Source organism: Nipponia nippon, unplaced genomic scaffold (genome assembly GCF_047370975.1).
Source record: "Nipponia nippon isolate SJK-2023a ecotype South Korea unplaced genomic scaffold, ASM4737097v1 scaffold_6, whole genome shotgun sequence".
In the NCBI taxonomy this organism is placed as follows: Eukaryota; Metazoa; Chordata; class Aves; order Pelecaniformes; family Threskiornithidae; genus Nipponia; species Nipponia nippon.
In genome coordinates this window covers 63,889,043-63,915,323 of record NW_028262380.1, presented here as the reverse complement: position 1 = coordinate 63,915,323, position 26,281 = coordinate 63,889,043, and the positions used below count along the sequence as shown (strand labels likewise).

Genomic DNA, 26,281 nt, shown 5'->3' with positions numbered 1-26,281 from the left:
TTTGCATCTTGTTTTGTGAAACCCTTTAGACTTTTTTATTGTTTTGTTTTCCATGATTGGTATTTCTTTGTTCGATTCAGGTTAGAATTGCCCCTACTGTCACTACCTGGAGTAACAAAACTCCTACTGCCCTTCCCAGCCATCCTCCTGCAGGCTGTCCCTCTGACACACAGGTATAACCTTCATTATTCCTCTCTGAGCCCCTGCTCCACCCTAGTATGTCCCCTGGTGTAGTCTGTGTGCTTGACACAGTCTGGTATGGATAGGCAGAAGGAGCAGCTTCCATGTGTGCTCTGGTTTTGCTCCTTTGTGTCTCATGTTTTGTTTTTTTCCACCAAGGCCCAGATGAGTGGCCCTGGAAAGCCTTGAGTGGGAGCTCAGTGTGACCTGAGCTGCCCAGCCCTTGCCCCACAGTAGAATATCTGAAGTGTGATGGTATTTTTCTTTTCCCTCTTTCCCATGGAAATTAGAAACTTCAGAATTAACATTTAAGTTGTTTAGTTGAAAGCTGTGGATGTTTAGTTGAAAGCTGTGGATGTTTAGTTGAAAGCTGTGGATGTTTAGTTGAAAGCTGTGGATGACAGGGTGCTCTCGGACTGCCTGAATAACAGGCAGTGCTGGCAAGGACCTTGTCCTTGTGCGGGAAAGTATGTGCTGCTCTGCTGCTGCTGAAGTCAGTGCGCATACAGGCTGTGCTTTCAGTGTTATGCTGGGTGCCCTAAAGCACTGGGGTGGTTGGAGGCATTTGTCCCTGTGCTGGTGGCTCTTCCAGGGAATGCGGTTTCAGACCTTGAAATGTGAACTGATCATCTTGTTACAGTTCTGCTTCAGCACTGCATTAGCGTTGCTGACTAAATCCTATCTCCCCCTACCCTTTTTTCTGCATTTTTTTTTTTTTTTTACAGGGAGACAACCCACCTCCTCCAGGGTTTATCATGCCAGGTGCCATTAACCCCAACATGCCACCGCAGCAAGCCACAACTTCCAATTACAGCATGTACTCACAAGCAGGGGTCCGGCCAACATACCCGCAGAGTGAGTAGCAGTAACTCCCCTCTCCCTCCCACCCAGGTGGGCCAGCCAGGTGATGAGGCTGCATTTACTAGCCAAGTACCCTCCTTGGGGTTGGGAGGGTTCAGACCAAGCCAGTCCCACATTTCTTGGGGGGGAATAAAAGCTCATGAGATGACATCTGAGGATTGTAATTTCTTGGTGGGGTCCAGATATCAGACACCCTCTGTCAGACACTCTCCTTTGCCGAGAAGGTGTCTGCCCACAGCTCTTAGATTCAGTCCTCAGCTGGCCCTTCCCAAGGGTGTGCTGGGGTCAGAAACCCCGCACTGTGAGTCCTGGAGAAGCAGCACGGGCCTGGCAAAGAGGGACCCAACTCATCTGTGTGAGGCTGGGCCATCCAGTTCTCATTGGGACTCCATGAAGATGGGAAAGGGGATGACGAGACAAGGGCAGTAGTAGAGGTGAGTGAGGAAGAGGGCAGAGCACTGACACATTCAAAGCAGGGGACTGAAAGTACAGGCAGCAGAGAGGAAAAAATGGGCAGAGAAGCATCAGTGAAGTTAAGCTGCAAGGCCCACAGTGAAAGGCTGTGAGCTTGCATTCACTTCCAGAGACTGCTGTTCACTTCCTTGGCCTGGGCTTTCCCTTTGTGCAAACCTGGGGCAGGATTTCCCTTCCCTGAGAGGCAATGTGAGGATTGCAGTGGTCCAGAAAACAGCCAGAGCAGCAGCATCTATGTGCCCCAGCCCCATCCTCAGTGGCATGGTGGCTCTGGGCAGGAGAGAATGGGAGTCCTTACAGCCAAGGCAGTCCATTCTCTGCCTCCCCACTCGCAGTGGCAGGCTGAGGTTTTGAGCAGTCCTGCAAGTGGAGGCAGAGTTGTGGGAGCCAGGATTTGTCTGGGCAGGTAAGTGGTTTGAGGGGGAGGGGGCAGGAAGAGAGGACAGTCAGGTGGAGAAGGAAGCAGAGGCAGATGAAACCTGCTCCTCTGTTATGAACTCACTGACTGAATGTCTTTTCTCCCTGTTTGTAGCGTATCAGGCCACACAGCAGTACTCTTGTGGAACAGGGGGACCAGCTCTCTATCAGCCTCAGCAGCCTATTGCTGTCCCTGCTTCAGCCTCTTACCTGAACCCTGCCCCTAACACCACCCCTCTCTACCTGCCCTCTGCCCCTGCCCACTCTGTGCCCTCCCCACCATACCCTGGGCAGCCTCAACCCTCCCCAACGAGCCTGAATCCCGTCTCTTCCTTCCCTCTTCCTCCTTCTGGCGCATCCTTTCAGCATGGCAGGCCAGGACCTCCAGCAACTTCTGTGGCTTATGCATTACCTACTGGACCAACAGGTACTCTGCCTGCAACCAGTGACCTTCCTGCATCCCAGAGAACAGGTCTGCGCTTGGATGGGGGGCCAGGCAGGGAGGGGGAGGGTTTTGCTTTATTATTCATGCAGTTAAATGTGCACCTTTTCCTTGTGAATGCTCTGTACCAAGTTTGCTTGTGCTTAGAGGTCAGTTCAAAGCATTTCTAAAACACATCATCTTCCCTGTGCATCTGGCAATGATACGGCTATGTTGTTTCAAGTGAGCACTTGCTGAGCAGCGTGAGCAGTCATCTTTCTCTTGCAAGTCAGACCTTGCCACAAACACAGAGCTTTTGTCTTGCCCAAGACAGGGTGCTACAGCATTGTCTTGTTATAAGGCTGTCATATACTGTGGATGGGTGGTGGCACAGTTTTAACTTTGTGAGGCTAGCGTCAAAACCTGCTATGTGGCTGGAGAGCAAAATACAAAAATGAGCAAGTTTTCCTAATTGCTGCAGAGATGATTCCAATGCTCCTTGCAGAAAAATCTTGCAAATGTAATTTGTGACTGGTTTGTGAGCAGCATTTCAAGCCGTGGATTGGCAGCGTATTTAATTCAAACAGCATTTCCTGTGGCATCAGCTCACTTCCATTATTTTTTTCCTAACCACTTAGTGCGATGGGATTTACTGTAGCTGTGAATGTCTTAAAAGATAATCAGAAGTGATTTAGAAATGCTTTTACATGTCTCCTTCCTTGATGTTAATCAAAAGCATGTGTGTGTAGCAGACACATAAGAGCATGTTTGAGCACGCATGGTGAGAGAGCATGCACTGAGGTGGGGCTCAGTGTCTCCTTGTGACTGCCTGTCAACAAACCCCTGTTTGCTGTGGGACATTGACCTCGCTTGTGATAACAAACCTGTCTCTTCACTTAGCAGCCTGTGAAACAGCAGCTTTGCATACGTCAAACTGGGCAGGAAGTATGAGTGGTCCTTTTCTAAACCTGGCCGTAAACATACTTCACATCCAGGTGGTCCAGATCTGGGAAGCAGGGAGCAGAGGGAATATCAGGCAGGATTTGAGGGATGGTCCAGGGCTGCTGACTCTGCTGACAGGCCCTAAGGGACCCCACTGTGACTCCCTCTCTTCTTTTAAAAGCCTGTTAGGGGTGACGCAGTGCAGAAGAGGCACAGTGCCTTTGTCTTGGCAGCAGCAGTCCTATGAGTAGGTGCTCCTGGCGTCCATGAGGCTGGGAGCCCACACCTCTCATGGCATTGCCTTCACACACACACACTTGTGTTTTGGAGAGAAATGGTCTTTTGCTCTGTCAAAAAATAGAGAGGACTGGTGTAGGGCAGCCACCAGGGCTGCAAGGGGAGAAGAGGCCTTTTCCCTCCCTCCTGCAGCCAGATTTGGTGTCCTCTGTGTTCTTGAAGATGCTGTATTGTGACCTCTCCTGACCCCGTGTTACGGGGCATGTCAAACTTGTATCTCTAAGCCACAGGAATTACTAAATTGGACAGAGGAAGAGGTGTTGGATAGGGTTCTAGGCCTGGGACGTGAAGCAGCACATTATAAGGCAGACAGCATAGCTTCTGCACCTCCAAATAAATGCAAGGAACAAGAAAATTGTTCTTTCTTATCCATTTTACTACTCGTGTCACTGGCAGGCACTTCAGATCTGTCACTTGCTAAGTTTCTTGCATTAACAGTGGAGTGACATAGTCCATGTGGCGCACTCAGAGTGGGTAAAACTCTACTCTGGACAATAGAAATTAGGGACATTAATGACAATATTGGTCGACTTGTAAAATTGCGCAATCCACATAGACAGCAGTCTAACACATCCTGCCTATGTCATTTTAATAACAGGAACTGAAGCAGTTATCTGCATTGCCTTGCCAGATTTCCTTTCAAAATTAAAACTTGTCCATACTAGGCTTTTTATAAAACTTTCTGAGAACTATCAGTGCTGCTTGTGTTTTTCCCAGCAGCTGTGGTGAGAAGGCAGCCAGTACAAAGTGTCAAACCTTCAGGAACACAAACTCAGGCATCATCTCTGATTCCTGGCAAATGCCAGTCTTGGGCTGAAATGCAGATGTGGACTCCAGGGCACGGTGAGGTGCTGAGGCCAGGTGGCTCATGCATGTGGGTTGCTGGCACGCAACTGCTGCCTGCAGCTGGAGAGCTATGGAAAGAAGACAAGAAGTATCTGAAGAGCACACTCTGTCCTCTTCTAATTTTTAGATTACGACTTTCAAAAAACATATAAACAAGAAGAAAAAAAAATTAATTGGTAAATGCAGAAATGACAGTGTACATGCTTAATATGCTTAACGACCAACGTATTTTCCGGAGTAGCTGCATTGCTTAGTGAAGGATGCCTTGGCATGAGATCCCATAGGACCACAGAAATCTGCAGCCAGAAGTAGATCTCGCCTGTAACTCTGAATGTTCCAGTGCAGAGTGTATAGTGATGCTCATCTTGGCTTTGAAGTGGTGCGCTTTTGTGTGTGGTGATGATCTAATCTGGGAACAACATGTTTCACTTTGCAAATGTGATTCATTTAAAGGCAGGGGTAAGGGAGGAAGGAAAAAATCTCAAATTTGAAGTCTTGAAAAGCACCTTACCTTTGAACTGGTTTGGATTTGAAGATGTGTTTAAAGAAACAGTTCTATAAATATCTTCTGTTTTTTTCAAATGCGTATAACATCGGTATGTTAAGCTGTGCTTGGAGCTCCAGTAAGCAAGAAAAGCCCACATTTAATTTCATTTTCAACCTATCTCACTTTGTTTTGTGATAGATCTTTGAACCTGCTTTCAAGGAAGTTTTAATTTTCAGATTCTTGAATCTTGTTTGAAATTGTCATAGAGCAATTCAGAGCTAAGGGAAGGTTTGCACCAGAACTATAAGCGCACCAGACCAACCCCAGGGACAGGAGTTCTCATCCCTGATGTTCCTCTTTGAAGTGGTGGAGGCTTTATTGGCTATGTTTTGCCATTTGGATTTGTTGCTCAGTCTGAGCAGGCAGCGTGTCTGTTCACATGGGTGTAAAGCTGCTGTGTCAACATACTTCTTTTTTTTTTTTTTTGCTGAGCTGGATGCAGTTGAGAGTGTGCCTTGATTTGGGAAAATACTTGACATCTACCTTGAAGTCAAATACTTTAACCTTCTCCTGAAAACCTTTCTGGAGTGGTAAAGCAGTGGTGAGAAGATACTTGCCAAGAGTAATGGTCTGTCGGCTGCACTGGCTGGTAGGAATAGAGAATGAGAACACCGGAAGAGATAAGAAAGTGGGCCACGACTCTGCAACATTTGTTAGAAACAAGTAGAAACAGTGATTTACTGCATGGAAAGAACAACAGGCTTGTTTTCAGGGAAGGCAGACAAAAGCAATTCCACAGAGTGGTTTGGACAAATGACTCGTCTCTAAATTGGCACTGTGATTAGGTTAGGCATTTTTTCTCCTGACTTCTTGTGCTTATTGAAACTAAATCGCTAATCAAAAATTACAGACCAATTGTTTTATTATTTTCAAAGAAAATCTTTTCTTAGTTCTTTGCATTTTATCTGCAGAAAGCCTACCAACTCAAGACCAGGCCTCTCCCTTTGCAGGTAAACTAGGTACCACCTAACCTGAAAATAATTACAGCCGCTACATGAAATTAATTGAACAGACATCAACAATGCATATGTTCTTTAGAGAACATTAAGTGCAATGCTGTTTGCCAATTAGACTTTAATCAAATCAATTTTTAATTCCTTAATTAAAACCAATAACAACATATCTGGAGTTTTTAACCACAGAAAAAAAAAAATCTGTTTTTCCTTTTTTAAAGCAAATTATTCCAGGAAATTAACAGCCATAACAGTCTGGGAGATATTCTTAGCATGTTGCCACTATCAGCACTGCAGAAATTAAACTTCTATATCAGAATTACTCTGGTTTTCTGATAGGGAGGAACAGAGGAGCCCCTGGGGCACACGTCTGTTGGGAGATGGCACTGCTTTTCGTTAAAGAGAAAGCAGATGTGAAAAGGGGTTTTAAATTGTTTTTCATTTACCCCTTTACCATGCTCTGGATGTGGAACTTGTTTAATAAAAGCTCAGGAGCAAATGAAATTTCAGATAAATTGAGCAAATTCTGCAGTGATGTTAAGCTCTGCTGTCTAAGGTGAATTCATCATCTGCTAAGTGAAAAACACTGTGGTGAAAAAGTCCATTGAGCAGGGATTTGGTTTTGTTGGCTTTTTGTGGCTTTGTGCAATAAATCCTGATTACTTGGCGAGGCCACAGTAATGCTGAGATACAATGCTGTGGTCCTGATTACATGCGCTCTGTGATGAGATGGGGAACTATTTCTAATGCACTAACGTGAGCTTTGGTGTACAAATCTTGCAGCTGCGTGGAGCATGCTTTCTTGGAAGAGCAGGAGGTGTGGTACAGAACAACACCCCAGACTTGGAGTGAATCTGCTCAGACATCCTCTGTGCTTCTTCCAGTTTCAAATAAATTGCCCTTGGTGCAAAAAGCTAGATTTTGCCACCTTGCTCCAGCAGCTCTGCTCTGCTTTTGGGACACAAAGCACCCATAACCATGCTGTAGCTGGTAGGGGAAACCTGGTTTTATGGCTCTTCTGTGTCTCCAGGGTGGCTGGGTGAATCTGGCCTGAAATGTTTAAGACTCCTGTTGCTTCTTATGCCTCTTCTTTCTGTGTTGTGTTGCTGGGGAACATCTCTTAACTGTCATGTGTAAATCCATCACAGTATGCAATCACAGCAGCAGCTCTTGGGAAATGGATGCAGCTTAATGGTGTTCTTATTCGGCCATGGTTTCTGACATCTCTGCTGCCGATTCATGTTTATAATAATGTTACAGTGATCATGGGGAAAAAAGTTCAAAACTCATTCTCATTCCTTCTCATATGATACAGATAGGAGAAACTTTCACTGGTAACTGAAGCTGTCTTCACATATACAGTCTGTGTAGCAGAGCTGTGTTTTGGGCATGGTAGGCAACTGCCTGCCTTTTCAAAGGGCATGTCTGCTCGAAGTTATTTTTTCCTGCAAGAGAAGAAAAAGTTAATTATAAAAAAAAAAAAAAAAGGAATCAACTTCTGTCAAACTTGAGAACAGTTGGTCAAGATGCCAAACCTGCACAGTGGGCGCAGAGCCCAAAGGGTCTGATGGCTGGGGTATTGGGAGGCTCTGGCTGGCACAGGAGCTGTTCTGGCCCCCAGTGAAGGGCAGAGGAGCAGGCAGGTGAGGGCAGGCTCTGCCAGGCCCCTGCCAGTAGAACCATGATGGGGAGCTGGCCCAGCTGAGCTCAAGAAGCCATCACTGCCCTCCTCTGAGGTACTTACAGTCTCTGTTTTCTTTCTGTCCCAGGGCCTCAGAACGGCTGGAACGACCCTCCTGCTCTGAACAGAGCTGCCAAGAAGAAGAAGGTACTCTAGGAAATCCTGTCTTGACACAATTGAGTGCTGACCACTTGAAAAGCAGTAACTTAAGCTGCTCCTGGAAACTTGTTGGCAGGAGAAGGAAAAAGAAGGGTTAGCAGCATACAGAAGCTGCACCTCATGAGCAGAAATGGCCTTTATGCCTCTCCAATATGCATTATGTCTCTCAAAATATTTAAGCCTCTAAAGAGACAGTGGCTTTTTGCTAAAGTTGTGGTTGTTAATAACAACATTGATCCTGGTTTGAGGGAAGAAAATATCTCAGACTATTTTCATCTGCAGTAAAGCAGATGAGTTTTGCAGGAGATGATACTTATGTGAAATGATGAGGCCATGTAAATTGTTAGAGATTACTGACTTTGCTGGAGCTGAAAGCAATTTATCCTGATTAAGGGTCTGACCCTGAGAGATCTGCTGAGAGTAAGACAATTTTTGTGATGGAGACAATGCAGTTTTGTAAAACGGATTTACATTGCAGCAGAACAGAATAACTGGGGACACTTGGCACAGAGCAGAGTGAGCCTTTTTGTCCCCTGGTGCTGCTGTAGTCTTGCCTAGCTCCACAGCAGTGTCATCCACTGCTCTCTGAGCTTGGTGCATTTGGGAACCAAGAGTCAGTCTGGAGAGTGTAAAGTGTGGGGAGGGAAAAAAAACAAAGTCGGAGCTTGCAAGTTAAGGTCTGGATGAAGGTGAAGCAGAAGTCTCCCTTACCCTTTGGGTTTTGGTCTCTCCAGTTAAGATTTCTTAAGCTTTTGGAGGATGGATAGGGGATGCTTTGTGTGTTCCTGACTGCCCCAGTGCTGGGACGCTTGTCACACAGCAGCCAGCATGCTGCCTTCAGGGCTTCACGCTCTTAAGTAGAAGGAGGAAAGTTGTCAGTGAGAATAACTGCTGGACCCAAGAGCTCAAGAAACAGCCTTCTGCAAACAGGGTTTTTGCTACTGCCATGTATGTGTGTGTCAGCCAGAATATCTGCCATAGCCAGGGTTTGAGGGTTGGCTTCCTTCTAAATGAGGAGTTGTGTTTGTTGCATTCCCTGTTGGGTATTTAACAAACCTCTGTCAGAAATGTTTCCCTTGTGTCCACTGTATGAGGGAGTGGTTTAGGATATTATAAAATGAGTCACCACATGGGCTATCATAAAATAGAAGAACCGTCTGGCATTTCAAGCTGCAGCATAATTTGCAACTGTTTTCCTCCTAACTAAGAACTTATCCACCACTCAAAAGTTTATTGCTGTGATTCATTGCTTTTTATAACTGACTTCGTTGGTGCTGGATTAGGAATATTTTTCTTGCTGTCCCAAACTGCTAGCTTAATTCCAGCATCATTCATTCAGGGTAGCATTCAGAGTTCTGTAATCTTTCCTTTTTTTCATGCACGCCCAAAGAAATGTGTGCATTCCTGGGGGAGCTCGCTCTTTTGTTTGGATTCCTGTATGATGCGTAGCAGAGACCAGTAGCTCATTTTGTTGTTTCTTCTCTCTACCAAATGTTTCCGAAATGCCCCTGTGTAAAGACTGGCATCCCCTGAGCATCTGCTCAGGGATGAATCTGAAATGCGCTCATAATCTGTCTTAGCGCAAACCTGTTTGCCAGAAGCTTGAAAGGCTTTCAAAAGCTTCATTGGTGCGTGTTGCTAGCTGTGACCTATGTACTGCATGGACAAAAATGTACCCTTGAAAGCGAGGCACAAAAATCTAAATATAATGACCCAATAGTAATAATAGATGTAGGTGTGGGTTAGTTTTCATTAGTGCAACTCTTCTGTTAGTGCTGGTCTGCCAAACCTCTGTTTTGTACCCTTAGCAGAGGAAGAGTGGCTCTGATTTGAGGTGGCTGTACACAGCTCTTGTGGCAAGGGGCATGCTGGGCAGACTGCTCCTGCCCTCTGCAGGCAGGAGGACAGGCAGAGCGCACAGGACTGGAAACGCTGGAGGATATTACTGCCCCAGGGCACTTCTTACTGTACAGCTGCAGCCAGAGGAATGGGTTTGTTTAGCCAGAGTGAAATCCTGTATTGCCTGCCCCTGTTATTTCTATATCCTGGGGGCTCAGCACTCTGCTTGGCAGAGCTCTCAGTTGCTGTGGGTTGGGAAGTCTGTAGGAGCTGGGTGTTGTGCTCTGCCTGCGGCAGCCACGACAGCATAAATGCACTGTTTGTTTTTTCCCCAGGTCCCCGATAACTTCCTGCCCCCAGTTCCCATCACCTCCCCCATCATGAACCCACTGGCGGATCCACAGTCTCAGATGCAGCAGCCTCCGGCTCCAGCACCGGCACCACCCACAGGTGCACCCAGCTTCCAGCCTCCGTACCTCCCTGCAGGGCAGCCAGTGCTGCAGGGTGGCTACCCACCTGCTTCCCAGCCCCTCGGGCCGTGCATCATGCCACCTGCTGTCTCCAAACCCAGCACGGAGGGGGCCCCTGGGGCCCCAATTGGCAATGCCATCCAGGTAACGTAGCCCAGCATTGCATGGTTTTGGTTTGTGCATCAGCAGAGCCTTGCAGGCTGGGATCCTGTTGGCCAGGCATTTTTTGTACGTCCAAAATGTACTCCAGAGTTTTTAGCTTTGTACCATGCTGGCATTTTGCTACTGTAGTCTTCACCTAGACACTACCTCTTTGCAGTTAATACTCTAGTCAGTATGGACAACAAGCTGCTTCCTTCTGCAACTTCACAGCTCTCCAGAGGGAGCGACAGCAGATGCTGGTAATGTCACCTCCACACATCCACAGGGAAGAAACAGGAGTTGGGCCAAGCTGGCTAATGCCACTTGGTTTAGTTGAAAACAACATGTGGTCACAGTGACCTGGAAAAGCCTCACCTGCTCTCTGTTTCTCAGCACGTGCAGGCACTGCCAACAGAGAAGATTACCAAGAAGCCCATCCCTGAGGAGCACCTTATTCTGAAGACTACATTTGAAGCTCTTATCCAGAGGTGCCTGCTGTCTGCCTCCGATCCGGTAGGTCTCTGCGGTGTTCCCAGAGTACCCCTGTGTTTGGGTGAACGCACTGGTACCTACAGCACAGCTAGCCATCACAGCCTCTCCAGAGATAGCTTTTTCCTTCTAAAGGCTGCTTCGAGCAGCCACAAGCAATGCATAGAAAAAACATATGCATGTAGGATGTGGCAGTCTGGGGCCAGAGCACAGCCCAGCTGCCTGAGCACTTTGAGTGTGGTCCTTACAGCCCTCACCACAGGCAGAGCACAGTGGTGCTGCTTACGGGCAGGGAATTACCCCATTGCAGACCCTCTGCTGCTGTCTCCTAAAGGAGGAGGGTTGGACTTGGTTACAGCTGGGGTTTTGATGTTGATGGTTAAAAATAAATAAATAAATTCTAAAACCTTCAGAAAGGGCTGTCCTTCCTTCTGTCAGGTGATCACTGTGGAGGCATGCCCTGTACATTTGCTTAACTGCTGCTTATAATTCAGAGCAGGAAGCAGCTGGTATTATGCCAGGTCTGAGCCGAGGCTCACATACGTGAGTATGTGCCACAGATTTTGATCTGTGATTTGTGATTTCTGATAACAAACTCATTTCAAAAGGAAACAACGGGTAGGAGAGAAGTGGAAGGTTGTGAGCTTTAACACAGCCACCGGAGATGGATAGGAAAAACATTTCCTATGGCAGTCAGTACTTTGTAAATGAGCTATCCATCTCCAAGCTTCTCATTTATTTCCAGTGGTCAGTAAATAACATGCTACCCCAAAGCCCAGATGCTGACTATTCAGCTCATGCCTGCTGCATGCTGAAAGGTGGATGATGAAAGACTGGCTGGTGGTGTGCAGAGGGCTTTGTGCACTACATGTGCTTGGTCAGCAGCACAGACTCACACTCCTCTTACGGTGCCTGGGAGCTGAGCTGTCTGAGGGCTTTGTGGCAGTGGCTGTGGGAATAGATTGGGCGTTCAGTGTCAGTTCTGTCTTATGTCCACTGTACAATTTCAGCTGGCTCTGTAGTTTAGACTTGATATTTGCATGTACGTACTCCTTCTTTCCCCTGTGGGTCTCAGCCCAGCAGTTTCAGGGTGGACTCACCCACACACTCCTTTGCAGCAGCGTTTCAAGGCCATAGACCTTTCTTTGGACAGCCCTCATAAGGTTCAGTAGCATTCGATTGCTCAAAATCCTTTCTTTAAAGGTTAGGCTGTAGAGTGCAGGGATAGAAGTCGTATACTGCATGGACCCTTTGACCTTTTCTTCCTCTGAGTGCCCCTTCTCTCAGACAAACAAAGGCAGAAGCATTCAGTTCACATCTGCACCCAGGGATTGCTTTTCTGCTCTGCAAACACATTTTGCTTGCTGCTTGTTAAGTCTCTCTGATTTTGTTAGGCAGAGCAAGCATTTCCAGCATGCAGCACTGAGAGACGCTGCCCTGACTGTATACATCAGTTACTGTCAGAACAAACGCAGACACTACTCGGTTATTACATGCTAAAGGAGAAAATGGGAACAGGAAGCCAAGAGTGAGAACAACCAGTTTGCACTTCTTCCACCTAATTTCCTTTGGCTGGAGAGATGTCTTGCTGTTTACTAAACACAATTTATTCCTTTTTGCCCTAGTCGGCCACCTGTAAAATGAAAATAGCATGTATGCCTTTTCATTGGTTTTGAAATAAATGTTCTGAAATCATGTATCTGAGGGAGTTAGCCAGTCCAAAAGAATTAGCCAGTTTCTTGTCTGCTCCTTCTGGGGTCCTTTTTCCTTAATTGTCTCAGTTCCTTGACAACGTAACTGCTGCTAAGGAGTTTTCCACACATGGCCTGAGATCCACGTGCTGTGTTCTCCTTTATGCCCTTTGCCATCTGAACAGCTTTCCCTAATCTCTAGCACAGCAGGCAGCCACCAGTCTGTCTTTACCCCTGAGCTAGAGCATTCCCATAGGCTTTGTTATTTGCTCTCTGGGCAATTATTTAATCCAAGGAAACTCTTCCAGTTGCCAGGAGAAATGGCACTATCCTAAGTGAAGATGGATTGATGTGCATACTGATTTAGGAGGAAGTTCCATTACTCTTGTGCACTGATACCAGTTCTACTGCTGTTGACCCCCTTTTTTGTGCTTCTGTAATTGTAACCTTGATGCTTTATTACTCTTTTATTATTCTGGATTAAAATCTTCAATTTCTGTAGCTGTTTGTTTAAAAATAAAAAGTGGATAAAAATGCATTTCTCCAGCAGCTGCTGTGGCACTCCAGGTGGAATATACTGGGGTTATTTTAAGAGCCTTTGGTGGCAAAATAATTCCACACAAATCAATGGGTGGTTTACTCTATATAAAATCATGGAAGCACGAAGGATCTGTAAGGACAGTTTGGATTAGGCTATTAGTTTTTCTGTTGACAGTAAAAACTTAGAAACTCCTGGTTTTACTAATGACATAATGAAAAATATAATTAGGATTTGCCATAAATGATGACTGAGTTGTACGTACTTAGACTTCAGTGACTGCGTGTGCCCTTAAGCTCTCATTGAAGTTGCTGGATACTTGATTCCAGTAATAACTTTATCCAGCTATCGTTATGCTTTTCCAGTGAAGCATAGAAAAAAAAAATTTATGCTGCAACTCAGAATTCTGTCACCTTCCATGTCAGCTGTACTTTGGGTTTTGCAAATGACCAGTGGCTTTTGGGATGCACCTCTACAGTTTACTATTCTCTGGAGCTAACTAGAGCAGTTACATGTGGAGAACTACAGTCATATCATGTGGTATTTCCTAGCAAAATCTGGGGAGAGAAGTACAGAGTAAAGAATTCAAATGATGTGCTAGGAAAATGTTGTTGAGAAAGGAATTTCAGGTGCTGCATGGACCTCTTTGCAATGGTATCAGATCAGTATGGTGTTCTTAAAATCACTGTGTTTTAACGTATTTATTTCTCTTGCAGCAAACCAAGAGAAAACTAGATGATGCAAATAAACGCCTGGAGTTTCTATATGACAAACTTAGGGACCAGACAGTAAGTTCTGTTTTACATTTCCCTCCCCCCTGCCCCCATGAAATATTGCAGGTATGGCCAAGAACTTCATCAGTAGTGCGGACTCCTCTGCAATACGTAGCCGGTGCTTGTTCTTTTTTTGGAAGCGTGCTTCAGATCCATTTATTGCATGTTTTCATGCATTTCCCAGAAATGGCTAGGTAGTGTGCTTGGCCCCAAGTACCTGTGCAGACTTTACAGTGCTTTGGGGTCATCTCATGAGTTTTATGGTGCTGTGCAGGGACTGCGCTGAGCCAAAGAGCAGAGCTCCTTGCGGTAGACAGTGGGTGAATGCATCCAGAGGGCCTGTGTCCCCAGCTGCTGGCAGAATGAGCCAACACAGCAAGTTCCTCCGCTCCCATTGGGAAGTGAGAGACACACAGCCTGGGGTCAAAAAAAAAAACAGAAGATTTGGATGTTGGAGGCTCGCTGACTTCACTGGAAGGCAGATGTGCAAGTACTTTTGAAGATCTGGTAATTTTTCCAAAGCCTTCTAGGAGCTCTCTGGCAGAATAAAGGACTGGGCTTAGATCTCTTAGTACTTTAGGATTAGAGTGGTCTAATCCTGTTGTCTTTGCTGAGCAATTAACTTTACCCCAAAGGCATAAAAGCTCAGTAGGTTTTTCATGTGCCACAATCTGTCACAGCAGGTCTCCCACCTCAGGAAATTGCATCCAGGGGCTGGCAGTGAAGGCTTGCAGAGCTTTGCAGTACTGCAGAGAAGGTACATTCTGGTTGAAGTCTGCTGTTAGACTTCCCAGTGACGGTTCCCAGTGTGGCGTAGCTCTGAAGATGGCTCTCTAAAGAAAGGAATTAATCGCTGCACCTTCCTGAGGGCCAAATGTTACACTCAGGATTTCTGTTTTTCTAGCACTAGTGTATGCGCTGGTTTTTTTCTTTCTGCTGACCTGCCTTGACTGGCTTCCTTGCAGCTCTCTCCAACCATCGTTAGTGGTTTGCACAACATTGTCAAGAGCATCGAAACCCGCAACTACCAGGAAGGACTGAACATCCACACGCACATAGTCAGCACCAGCAACTTCAGCGAGACCTCTGCTTTCATGCCTGTTCTGAAAGTTGTCCTCACCCAGGCCAATAAGCTGGGTGTCTGAAGTAACCCTGCATTTGCAAGGCCTTGACGGTTGCTTTTCCAAAGAAGTGCATTTCTACAGCAAACATGCAGGAAATGGACCAAATGCTAGTCCTTACGGCATGTCATGGTAGAGTGCTGACAAATGGCGTTACACTCTCCCTGCAAAATACTTCATTCTAGGAGGGCTGTGGAGCCCTGGTGCTTTTCTTTTTATTTTAATCCTTTTCCCATCCCTAATGATTCTTGTCTACAAATAGTATATTTAATGGATGATGCCCCATATTGTCAATTTTTAGATGCATGGTATACTGCTAAACAGTGGCTTTTAATAACAGATATATGTATTAAAACAACAAGATAGGTTGTATATCAGACCCTAAAACAGATTCTTCCCTTGCACCCCACTGTTCCTTATCCACCAGATTAAAGAGTCTGATCGTATTATAAGTGTATTTGGTCTTTCATTTTATGAAACTGCTTGGAGTTCTGTTATTACAATTTACATGTTTAAATAGCTTAATTTTGCACTGGGGCAAATGAGCAAAATAAAGGCTAACGTGATATTTTCAATAAACGTTAATTTATTAAAATGTGTCCTTATGAAGTGCAACTTAGAGATTTTTGAACTTGGAGTACAGTGGGCTGGCTTTCTGTTGTGTCCTAGGCGTGAAGATATCTTTTTCTCCATGCTCATCACTAAAAACTCCGTTTAACATTTATACGGAGAGGTTTACATTTCAAGGAAAGGTTTAGCAAGGATTCTGAATGCATCTGTATGTATTTTTAAAAGCTAAGAGCAGAAATAATGCAGTGGTTTAAGCCACCCACACAGAGACATGGATATTTAGTGTGTAAACAAGGTGCAAATTGCTTCTTGCAGTCCCCTGAACCTGGGGATTGCTGCCTGTGCTGCACTGCTCACCTCTGCGAGGGCATGCTGCACTGTGAAACTGCAAGCACGCTTCTGCTGGCCATTAGCAAGTTGGGTGGGGCAAGTTTCACAGCACACTATCCTTTCCTGTGGTACAGCTGGAGTTGGCTTTAAGTTTTAAAAATTTGAAACGGTGTGCCATGAATAGCAAGTATGTCTAGGAAGAACAGCAGTTGGAAGAAATGTCCAGGTTTAAAAAAAAAAAAAAGGCAGTTTTGCCTGAAAACTACCTAAAATATCAGTGCTTGTGGAATGTAGAATTACTGCAAGAAATATTATAAGTAACAATGCAAATCGTTGCTGACTTCTGTGACTTAAACTGATTATGAGTTACAGATTTGTCAGGCAAAACAGTTCCATTCCTCTGACAAAATTGAGCTTCATTTTATTTCCTTTCCAGCATTTTCTGACCACATAAGCTTTTATAATTGGTGAATATAAAGCATCAATTTGGATTTGCTTTGCTTCGGGAGTTTAAAAAACTGGAGTAGTTTTCTTCCCCTTGATCTAGGTTATAGGTTTCCAAGCAGTGTTTTAAGTAGATTGTATTCTGCTCCTGTCCTTGGGAAGGTTTGCAGGTATCCTTTATTCATCCATGCCCTTCATAAAAACTGCTTGCCCAACAGGCTCTGTTATTGGCTGAATCACATCAAAAACATGATGTTAATGCTGCCAGAAACTGGTAATAAGGAAATGGCAGTCTACCTCGGTGGGAAAACCATTTAGGTCACCAGCCCCACTTCTGATTGCTGGGACCACATTATCTAGTTGTCCTGGTTTCAGCTGGGATAGAGTTAATTTTCTTAGTAGCTGGTAGAGTGCTGCGTTTAGGATTTAGGATGAGAATAATGTTGATAATACACTGATGTTTTGGTTGTTGCTAAGTAGTGCTTGCACTGGTCAAGGAATTTTCAGCTTCCCATGCTCTGCCCGGTGCACAAGAAGCTGGGAGGGGGCACAGCCAGGACAGCTGGCCCAGACTGGCCCAAGGGCTATGCCATACTGTGTGATGTAATGCCCAGTATATAAACTGGGGGAAGGAGGAGGAAGGGTGGGATGCTCAGAGTGATGGTGTTTTGTCTTCCCAAGTAACCGTTACACCTGATGGAGCCCTGCTTTCCTGGGGATGGCTGAACACCTGCCTGCTGATGGGAAGTAGTGAATGAAGTCCTCGTTTTGCTTTGCTTGCGTGCGTGGCTTTTGCTTTATGTATTAAACTGTCTTTATCTCAACCCATGAGTTTTCTCACTGTTACTCTTCCGATTCTCTCCCCCATCCCACCAGGGGGGAGTGAGCAAGCGGCTGTGTGGGGCTTAGTTGCCGGCTGGGGTTAAACCACAACAAGTAAATACTTTGCAGCACCTCCCGACACAGATGAGAATGGAAACAGCTCGGTGTGCTCCACCTTTCCTCCCCCAGGACTGCTTTCTGCAAACTTGGAATGAAATGCTGGGGCCCCAATAATGGGGAAGGCAGGAGAAAAGGGGCTGCACAGAAGCAGAAATGTTGCCAGGTGCAGCAAAAGCGGAATTCGGACAGCTTAACACCCTAGGATCTCTGCACACGTGGAAAGGACTGCTGCACTGAACTTCAGTATTGATGCCTCCCTCAGAGCAAACTGGGCACGGTCTGGCCAGAGAAACACAGACCCTTGTGTCTTGATTCAAGGTGGGAAAGAACAAATTTTAAAAGAAAGAACACATTCAAAGGTAAACAGGAATAAAAAAAAAACTCAGGGTGAAAAGCAGGTGTGCTGGGCTGGCCTGGTGTTTCTGTGATCCACTGTTCAGCAAGGAAAGGAAAGCAAAAGAGAATCTCAGTACTTGGACCAAACTGGTGGATGGGAGGTGCTGTGGGAAGGCTAGAAGGGGAGTTCAGAAGCTGGTCTTGCATGTGCTCTCAGTGAGTGTTTTGGGGAGTACTCCTGGACAAGAAGCAGGAGTGGTGGCAAGCGGCACTTGTGAAGGACATGCAGATGGTCTGCAGTTTGTGAAGCTGGCTGTTGCTGGCAGTAACAACTGGGGAGACTGACAGCAGTGGCAGAAGTGGGCTGCAGTGTGGAGAGTTGTGGGCGAAAGCACTGCTGTAAATTGGAAGCTCATAAATTGGGAATAAGAGGAGCAGCAGGACCTGAGGATTAGCTGGGAACAGCTCCTCAGTATGATGTGGTTTTGTAAAAGCCAAGGAATGTTTAATGGCATTGCACAAGACTTCGTGAGACTTCCATCCATGTAAAAGAGGATGCCAAGTAAGAAGGGACTCAGTGAGGCATGCAGATGTCGGGGACTGAAGAGTTTGTTTAATGGGGACTAAATAAACTTTGCTTTTTCACCTAGTGAAGAGCACAAGGGAATCGCGTTGATTGGAACTAAAGAGCAGTGTTAGCATGAGAACAAATGTGGCCATGAATAAGCTTGGTCTGGAAATTGAAGTGATCAAAAATGAGACCACTGGATCAGAGAGAAACACTGGGGGTTTTTGAGGTGATGGTATCTTTGGGTGCTGTGATGTTGCACCACCGGCCTGGACGCTGCACGTCAGCAACTGACTAATCTCGCTCTCCTTGCTGAAAGGAAAGCTGTCCTCTGCCTTGGCCGTCCTCAGGAGCTCAGGACCAGAAAACTGCCCTGCCCAAGTACGTAACAGGAGTGGATGCGAAAATCTGCTACTTCTCTCCTGAGAGCAGCTGAGATGAATAATAATAGTTAATCAGTTATGCTGCCGTCTGTTCATATCTTCAAGGAATGCCAAGCAATTAGCCACCCATCTGATGTTATAAATGCAAATGGCCATCTTCGTTTACAGAAGGCAATGAAGCCCTGCCAATTTACACTGGTAAAAGAATTTGGCCCCAAGTAGCCTAATTTTGAGCTCACTGAGAGAGAAGAGATTTATACCACGGCATTAACACCAACCAAGCTACTCCTCTTTGCGCCCCCCCCCAAGGCTGCAGAATTATAAGAAAAAGGGATGACAGGAAATTCAAAGATGTGATCTGCGACCGCATGGGTGTTGTCCAAGGGCAGCTGACACGAGGAGGTATCTTGCTACTTCAGCTATCGCCATCCAGGCAAAAGCACCAGTAGGAGAGTTTCTGGGAAAGGGCAGTGTTAATGCAGTTCTCTCCTGCTGCGGAGGCAAACAGGTGGGGATGTAACAGGGGCAATATTGCAGAGCAGGCTGACTATGGGCAGAACGTCTAAGTGAAGTGCTTGAGTGAAAACCCTTTTCTGCCTGTAAAGCTCTAATGGATTACCTTGGTTTTGCTGGCAGAAGTCCAAGGTCAGCATTAGACATGAATGTTGGAGATTGTCTTTTAATCACTGCAGCATTTCTAGCTTGTGAAATGTTTACATCAGATTTGCTCTGTGTTGTGCCTTTTGGATAACGTAGTTGCCTAACATACAGATTGGGAATGTGGGTTTACTGTTTAGTAACCATTTTTTTTCTCTGCCCAGAAGGGAGCATATGCTAGACTGACTGGGCTATTGAGAGAGAAGGGAGTGGGGTCTTGCTGCACAGCTGTTTCCCCCAAAACTATGGAGGGGAGGGGGACGTGTTTTGGGAAGCATGGCAGAGACAGCATGCAGAGCAGTGGCACCACTCCCCAGAGTCTTGCAGGCTCCCCTCAGCTTCATTCTCACCCTCACCACGATGCTGCTCCTTTGCTTCAGCAGCACAAACCCCACCGTGTCGTCAGCCTGGATGGAGACTGTTAGGCCTGAGAGGGGAAAAAAAGGAGTCCCTGGATCAGATATTTCCCTCCCTTGTTCCCCCCACCATATCTGCGATCCCACGTGGCTCTGCACCCATAAGGGCTCACTGTTCTGAGCTGCATTAAGCATCCATTGCAAAGACAGGGTAGCATGCATAAAGCCAGGCATGGCTCAAAGCTAAAGAGAAAAACAGGCTTGTATGGCCAAACGTCTGCCACTGACTGATTCTGCCTCCCCTGCAGGGGATGCTGAGCGTCCTGTTGGGGTGCCTGGTGCTGAGCTGAGTCGCTCAGCCTTGAACCAGAGCCAAGGCCGCTGTCAGAGTATACTGAAGAGTGTAATAAATAATGTACTGATACCAGGAACAGTTTCAACGTGTCCAGTCTTAAACAGGGAAGCGAAGGGTAATCTCCCAGCCTTGATTCACTGCATGCTGAGTTGGTCATTCCCATATTTCCTCTGCTGGTCCTGCAGATCAGACAGATACATCACCAAATGGCCAGGCAGGATGTATGGTTACATTTAATGCAACCCTCACTCAAAAGAGGCTAAACCGATTAAAATTCCTATGAGCTTTAGAGCTGCAAGTTAGCCAGAAGAGAGTCTAATTAAGAGAGGTTTTATTAAGGAGCACCCTAAAAAGGCAACGGCAGCTGACCTCACCAGTAAGTCTGTGCCTGCTGGACAGCACAAGGGAGACTTCTTGAGAACCTGTTGCTCAACTTCTTTGCCAGATCCACGAAAAGCACTTCAATACATAAACATTGAGCACATATTTCTTGTCCCTCTGACATTTTAGGCTTTGTTTCCTTCTTTAACACTTATGGCCTTCATTTGAACAATGCTTTGGGGTCATTCTTTTTTCATGGCAAGAGAAAAAGAAAAAAAAGGCCACTCTTCTCAAGATTTTAAATAGCTCTGCACTGAAACGCGATGGTAGCAGGCAGTAGTAGCATTAAAATGATACTCACTGTGTTCTCATGAACTGTTCGCTACCTTTCATCATCACCGCCCTCTTTTCTTTCTTTCAGGTGGAGAATTCTAGAAGAATGTTAAAATATATCAAAAACAATCCTCGGTTTAATTATATACTCTCTGCTGATTCACTTGCCTCAGGAGGTGTAGTTAGTAATTAATTAGCACAGCAGACTAATGTGCTTTGTACCAATATCACTCATAAAGCCGCTCTCCCCCCAGGTCCAGGCGGGTGTCCCTAGTAATCGCCCATCAGGAGTCGAGGCCAGTGCTGTGCTGGGAGTCATCTGGGGTGGAGGTGAGCCAGTCTCTGCCTGCCTCCCCCTCCCATGCCACTCTCAAACTCTGGTGAGAGGCTCCCTCTGAACTCCTGTGTGTGGCTTTCTAAAGGCCAAAAGGGGTAACACTTTCAGGTCAAGTAAGTAAGGAAGGACAAGTAAATTCTGGAGCTATGCAATGTTAGAGTTCAGGTTTTGCTATGTTTCTTAAACCTTTGTGATAATAAAGAATTGTAAAACTCTTTGTCTAAGACATTGCAAAGCCTTTCAAGCCCTTTGCAGCCTCAGCTTGAGAGTACCATCCCAGCCTAACTCACCTCAGTAAGGGAAAGAGCTTCTAGGTCTCGTGTTATTTGGCAGGAAGGTTTTTTTTTGGTGGGATAGGCATCACCCTGACAGCCGCTGCTGCCCACCGGTGCACTGCCACGCAGTGCACAGTACAACAGGCAGAGGCCAGCCGCAGGTTTAAGTGGATCCTCCTGTGCTACCCTCTGCAAAGTGAGAAATAAAAACGCTTTCTCTGTGGGGCAGTACCTAACTTAAGCAGCAGCACTGGATCCCTGCAAGTCCATGATGTTTTCAACTGGAACAGGAAGCCTCACAAGATTTAGGTCTTTGTCCTTTGTTCTTGCATTGATTATCTGACGCACAGTTGTGTTGGTGGAGAGTAACCTGTAACCTTCTCCCTCCCAGCAAGACAGAAGCGTCTTTGCGGCACAGAGATGCTTCTCACCATCAGTGGTAGGAATTTGCCAGTGCAATATTCACAGATTCATGTCATGGGCAGCATTTCTCACCTCAGTGCAGCTGATGGACGAGTCCTCTCTCGCTGGCAAGGCTGCAAGAGGATGTGCATTCACTTGCAAGGTGCGCCGAAGCAATACTCGAAGCCTGTGCCTATCTGTTAAGCAACCTGGTGGAGCATTTCAGCCAGGTTCAGAAAGGCACGCTCTGTCCCAGAGGGAATTACACACTTGTGTGCTGCCTGCAAGTGGATTTAAGCCCGTAGTCCACTCCTCTCACCCATCAGTGAGATCTGAGCAAGAGCTGTGCTCAGACAGACAACAGCGAGACTTATTCGATGTTAGTTAGCTCATAAGATAGCACCAAGGACTACATACAGGTCACCCGGACCACAGCTAAATGTGAGATGCATCTTTCACCTGCACAGAAAAGGCATTATTGCAGTAGAGGAGGCCAAACTCAGCGAGCAGACGGACACACATGACAGATGGAATTGCCAGCAAAGGCAAGATGTGCAGAGGAGAAGGAGGCTGTAACCTTTCTCTCCAAACGCTGCCTTGACTTCTCATTTCCAGTGTGTCTGCAGTCATTACACCTTCACCATTAAGTACAGCAGACAAAACTAAGCAGTTTCCAGATTTCTAAACTACACTCAGGCATTTTTTTTTCAGACTTGCACATCCTTCACTTTTAAAAATACGAACCCTAAAGTGTTTACTGAGAAAATCTCCTTTTGCATTTGTTGCTATTTTGGTTGTAGCTCCTCAGGTTTCTTCTCTAGGTGATTCTGGCTCACTGAATGTTTTGCAATACTATTTTTTTACCAGGGAAACAGGAGTCAGATTTGCAAAGTCTTTTCTTTGCATGTCTGAGTACCAGCAAGATCTTAGCCCAGCAGTCCAGATCTCTGTCTGTGGTCTGTAGTCCTGGCATCACAATCTATGTAGCCAGGTAGCTTTTTAGAAGCAAGGAGATGTTTTCACAGCATCACGTTCCAAAATATGCTGCCGCCCACAGCCACTGCAGTGATCCTGGGACAAATGCTGACGCTGTCAGTGAAGTGCTGCTGCCTGAGCAGTGATTTCTGGGGTCAGAGGAACAGTGATGGGCTTCACTCATGAGGAATGACACTGTGCAGCGACACTCTCAAAGGGGTGACTTTGGTCTGGCTTGGGCTTCATCTGCTCCTCCACCGGGACCAGCAACTCCGTGAGCAGTAGGGACCCCTTTGGTCCCAGGTAGGCTGGGTACAGGACAGTGACCCCCTTCCAATTTTGCTGCTGCACTTGACAGCTTTCTCTGCATGTGACCGGCTTTGCTAGGAGAGGGGCATGAGGCCTTTTCCTTCACAGAAGATACCCAACAGTGTCACCCGAACCATCAGCACTCCCTGCACCCAGAGGACATCTGGCCACAACAGAGCATTTGTCATGTCATCTTTGTTCACCTGCTTTCCATGCTGTGTTGGCTACTGTGTAAACAAGCTGCTATGAACTGGAGATGAGAGTCGGATATGAAACTTACAGTATTGTGTGCAAAGGTAACAGCGCACTCATGTACACTGGTGGCAGAGGGAGCCTTCACGGATGCATTCATCAGTAACTCAAATTAGTTGGAAATCTCATAAAGCAGTTTCCACGTGTGTTTGCCTCTTGCCAGGGTGGCAGGAATGTTCATGGAAGGCAGCTGCTAGGTTTCAGTGCCACTTGTGTCTGTGTGAGCGTACAAGGCTAACATCTATCCCGTGCCATGCTTTAATAGCCTGCAGAAGCCAGGTCAGGACAAGTGCTTTCATCCTGCCTTTCCAAAGAGAGGTGCTCACTGGTCTCCGTCATTTCCTTGCTGCCTGGTAGCACTCCAGTTTCACTCGCCCTGAGCCCTGACCTTCCTCCATTAAACACTCAGGACAGCATACCTGTGCGAGCCGTGGTGTGCGGAGGTGGGCTGGGGCTGTGCAGTTTGCTCCTGTAAGCCCAAGGGTCACCCACGGTGCAGTGCGCCCAGCAGCAGCTGGGGAGCAGCCGGTGTGTAAGGGATGGGGGCTTCTTCCTGCTCTTGGACACTGAGAGATGGAAAAGTGATTAAAGGATGGAGTCCTCCTTGTGCCACTCTGTCCTTCCCTCCTGCCCTCCCAGAAACATTCAAAACTAAACAAAATTTGCCCCTCACTACAAGAAGGACATGGAGGTGCTGGAGCGTGTCCAGAGAAGGGCAATGAAGCTGGGGAAGGGTCTGGAGCACAAGTCTTATGAGGAGCAGCTGAGGGAGCTGGGGTTGTTTAGCCTGGAGAAGAGGAGGCTGAGGGGAGACCTTACTGCTCTCTACAACTACCTGAAAGGAGGTTGTAGCGAGGTGGGGGTCAGCCTCTTCTCCCTAATAACGAGTGATAGAACGAGAGGAAACAGCCTCAAACTGCATCAGGGGAGGTTTAGGTTAGATGTTAGGAAAAACTTCTTCACCGAGAGGGTGGTCAAGCATTGGACCAGGCTGCCCAGGGAAATGGTTGAGTCTCCATCCCTGGAGGTATTTAAAGAACGGATAGGTGTGGTGCTCGAGGACATGGTATAGTGATGGATTCGGCAGTGATAGGTTAACGGTTGGACTCGATGATTTAAGGGTCTTTTCCAATCTTGACAATTCTATGATTCTATGAAAATGGATCATGGGCAAACGTTTCATCCAGACTTACCACCTGGTTCCCACCTAATGACTTAAAACCCTCCATATGCTGCTTGTGCAGGATGCTCCCTGCTCTGCAGCAGGTGAAGCGCCTCACTAGTAACAGTGAACTACTTCCTGCCTGCCGCTCCTCCGCGTATCTGGGTCACCCTTCTGAGACGGGTGAACCCGCCATTAACAACCCCCGCGCACCGGTTGATGCCGGGTCCCTCCTCTCCCGCAGCAGCTGGCCGCGGGAGGCCGCGGCGGCGTGGGGGGAGCAGCATCGCAGGGAAACATCTGAACGCTCCCATCTGTGGTGGGACGGAGTAAACAAAAAGTGCGGCACACTCTTCACTGGGGTATGCACTGCTGAGAAAAAGCTCAGTCTTTTTTTTTGTTTGTTTTCAACGCCCGCCTCGTTACTCCCAGTCAGATAAACTTTATTAACGAGCTCCTGACTATCTGCTCCACCTCAGCACCAGCGGCATCTTTTACTCCGGTTTCACGGGCTTCCAATATTAAACGTATTCGCAACCCGTCTCTCTCGGGGAGCGTTCGCCTCCTCACTCTCTCAGGCAGACGGCAGGAGGGGTGCCCGCCGCTCCTCAAGGGCAGCCGCCCGAAGAGGCGCAGGCAGGGCGGACGGAGGCCTGTGTCCCCGGCCATCCAGCGCGGAGCCCGGCTGAGGCCCGCCGCCATCCCCGCTCTGCCTTGGCCGGCTGGGGCCCGACCCCGCGGGGGCCGGCTGGGGGCCGGCGCCGCCGGCAGCGACCCGCCGCCGTTGGGGCGCCGCCGGCGTCGGGGGCGGGGCGGGGGGGGCGGTCCGCGGCCGCCATTGGCTGTCGCTATGCAGGGCCGGCGGCCGCCCCCCCGCCCGTCCCCCGCCGCGGTGTGGGGCGCAGCCGGCGGCGCGGGAGCTCCATGGAGGCGGCGGCAGCAACAGATGCGGCGGCGCGGCCCGGCCGCCCCTAGCCGCTCCCCGGCCGCGCTGCGCGGGGGCCGCCGCCCCTAGCGCCCCGCCGGCGAGATGGCCGGGTCCCGGCGGGCGGCGAGCGGCGAGGCGGGCACGGCGGGCTGCGGGCAGGCCATCGTCTGGCGCAACGTGGTGCTGATGGGGCTGCTGCACCTGGGCGCCGTCTACGCGCTCAGCCTGGTGCCGCGGGCGCAGCTCCTCACCCTCCTCTGGGGTGAGTGCGGGGGCGGCGCGGGGCTGGGCTGCGCCACAGGTGGGGCGGGGGGGCGGCTTCCCGGCGGCCGGGACCCCGGCGCGGCCCCCGCCCGGCTCGGGGCGGAGGGCGCCCCCGCGGGTCCTCCGGGCCGGCGGTGGGGGAGCAAGCCGCGTCTTGTTTTCGGTGTATTTATCCCCCGTTTATTCGTGCAGTCGCTTCGCTGCCTTCGGCGTGGCGAGTCGCGCGCGTTCGCGGGCAGGCGTGGGCCGGGCGCTGCGCCGAGCGCCGAGCGGGGCGGACACCCCCGCGCTGCCCCGCAGCTCCGCCGCTTTTGTTCCCCTGCTCCCGGCCGCTCCCGAGATGCCATTGCCGATCCCATTGCCAGCACCGGGCCCTCGGTTGCTGTAGAAACAGGAGGCACTCTCCCTCCGGTTACATTTATCCGGTTTTTTTAGTTAAAAAAAAAAAAAAAAGAGGCAAGCAGCTGATATTTCGGTTTAAAAGTCTGATAGAGAACGCGTTTGTCTTTCCTTTGCTGCTTCCTCTTGTTACTTTATGAACACCCACGTCTTTGTGCTCCAGTTGGGAGTAGAAAAGCACCCCATCCTTTGTCTCTTGGGGAAGGTGATGTATCTTCTCATTAGCGAAGATCTGAAAGTCGAGGAGGGGCTGTAAAGCGCTGGCAAGGAGAAAATAAGCCCAGCTGTGCTTTCTGAGATGAGGTGGCTTGCTGTGTCCATCGTCTTGATAGCCGTGAAAAGCCGAGGATTCGGTTTGGGAAAGAGAATACAAAATGTAGCATCTTCCATCCTACATGAAGCTCCTCTTTTCTCCACAAAAGACGATGCTGGGAGAAGAGCTACATAGAAGCACTGCAGTGTCGTGCAAGGTTTCTCAGGGTTTGTGAGACCAATAGGTGGTGGATGTCAGCATCATCCTTCACCAGGCAGAATTGTGTATCA

The 26,281-nt window shown here is 47.9% G+C and overlaps 2 protein-coding genes across 14 annotated transcripts in view; both read left to right on the top strand.

Moving 5' to 3' along the window:
- Positions 1 to 15,286, top strand: part of SEC31A (SEC31 homolog A, COPII component) — a 44,898-nt gene extending 29,612 nt beyond the window's left edge. For 2 of the 13 annotated variants that reach the window (XM_087736330.1, XM_087736327.1), the window contains 9 exons: positions 81 to 173; positions 906 to 1,035; positions 2,048 to 2,404; positions 5,897 to 5,935; positions 7,708 to 7,766; positions 9,953 to 10,231; positions 10,622 to 10,741; positions 13,663 to 13,734; positions 14,685 to 15,286. In XM_087736330.1, the coding sequence (XP_087592456.1) occupies positions 81 to 173; positions 906 to 1,035; positions 2,048 to 2,404; positions 5,897 to 5,935; positions 7,708 to 7,766; positions 9,953 to 10,231; positions 10,622 to 10,741; positions 13,663 to 13,734; positions 14,685 to 14,864 (1,329 nt within the window). In that variant the 3' untranslated portion in view covers positions 14,865 to 15,286. Of the gene's footprint in view, positions 1 to 80; positions 174 to 905; positions 1,036 to 2,047; positions 2,405 to 5,896; positions 5,936 to 7,707; positions 7,767 to 9,952; positions 10,232 to 10,621; positions 10,742 to 13,662; positions 13,735 to 13,993; positions 14,227 to 14,399; positions 14,477 to 14,684 lie in introns of all 13 variants that reach the window. The other 11 variants (XR_015699654.1, XR_015699653.1, XR_015699652.1 and 8 more) reach the window with 11 other exon arrangements.
- Positions 15,287 to 25,121: 9,835 nt separating this feature from the next.
- The window catches only part of SCD5 (stearoyl-CoA desaturase 5), a 31,311-nt gene continuing 30,151 nt past the window's right edge, over positions 25,122 to 26,281 (top strand). Inside the window, exon 1 of the mRNA XM_087737523.1 lies at positions 25,122 to 25,337. Within this exon, the coding sequence (XP_087593649.1) occupies positions 25,178 to 25,337 (160 nt within the window). The 5' untranslated portion in view covers positions 25,122 to 25,177. The remainder of the gene's footprint in view (positions 25,338 to 26,281) is intronic.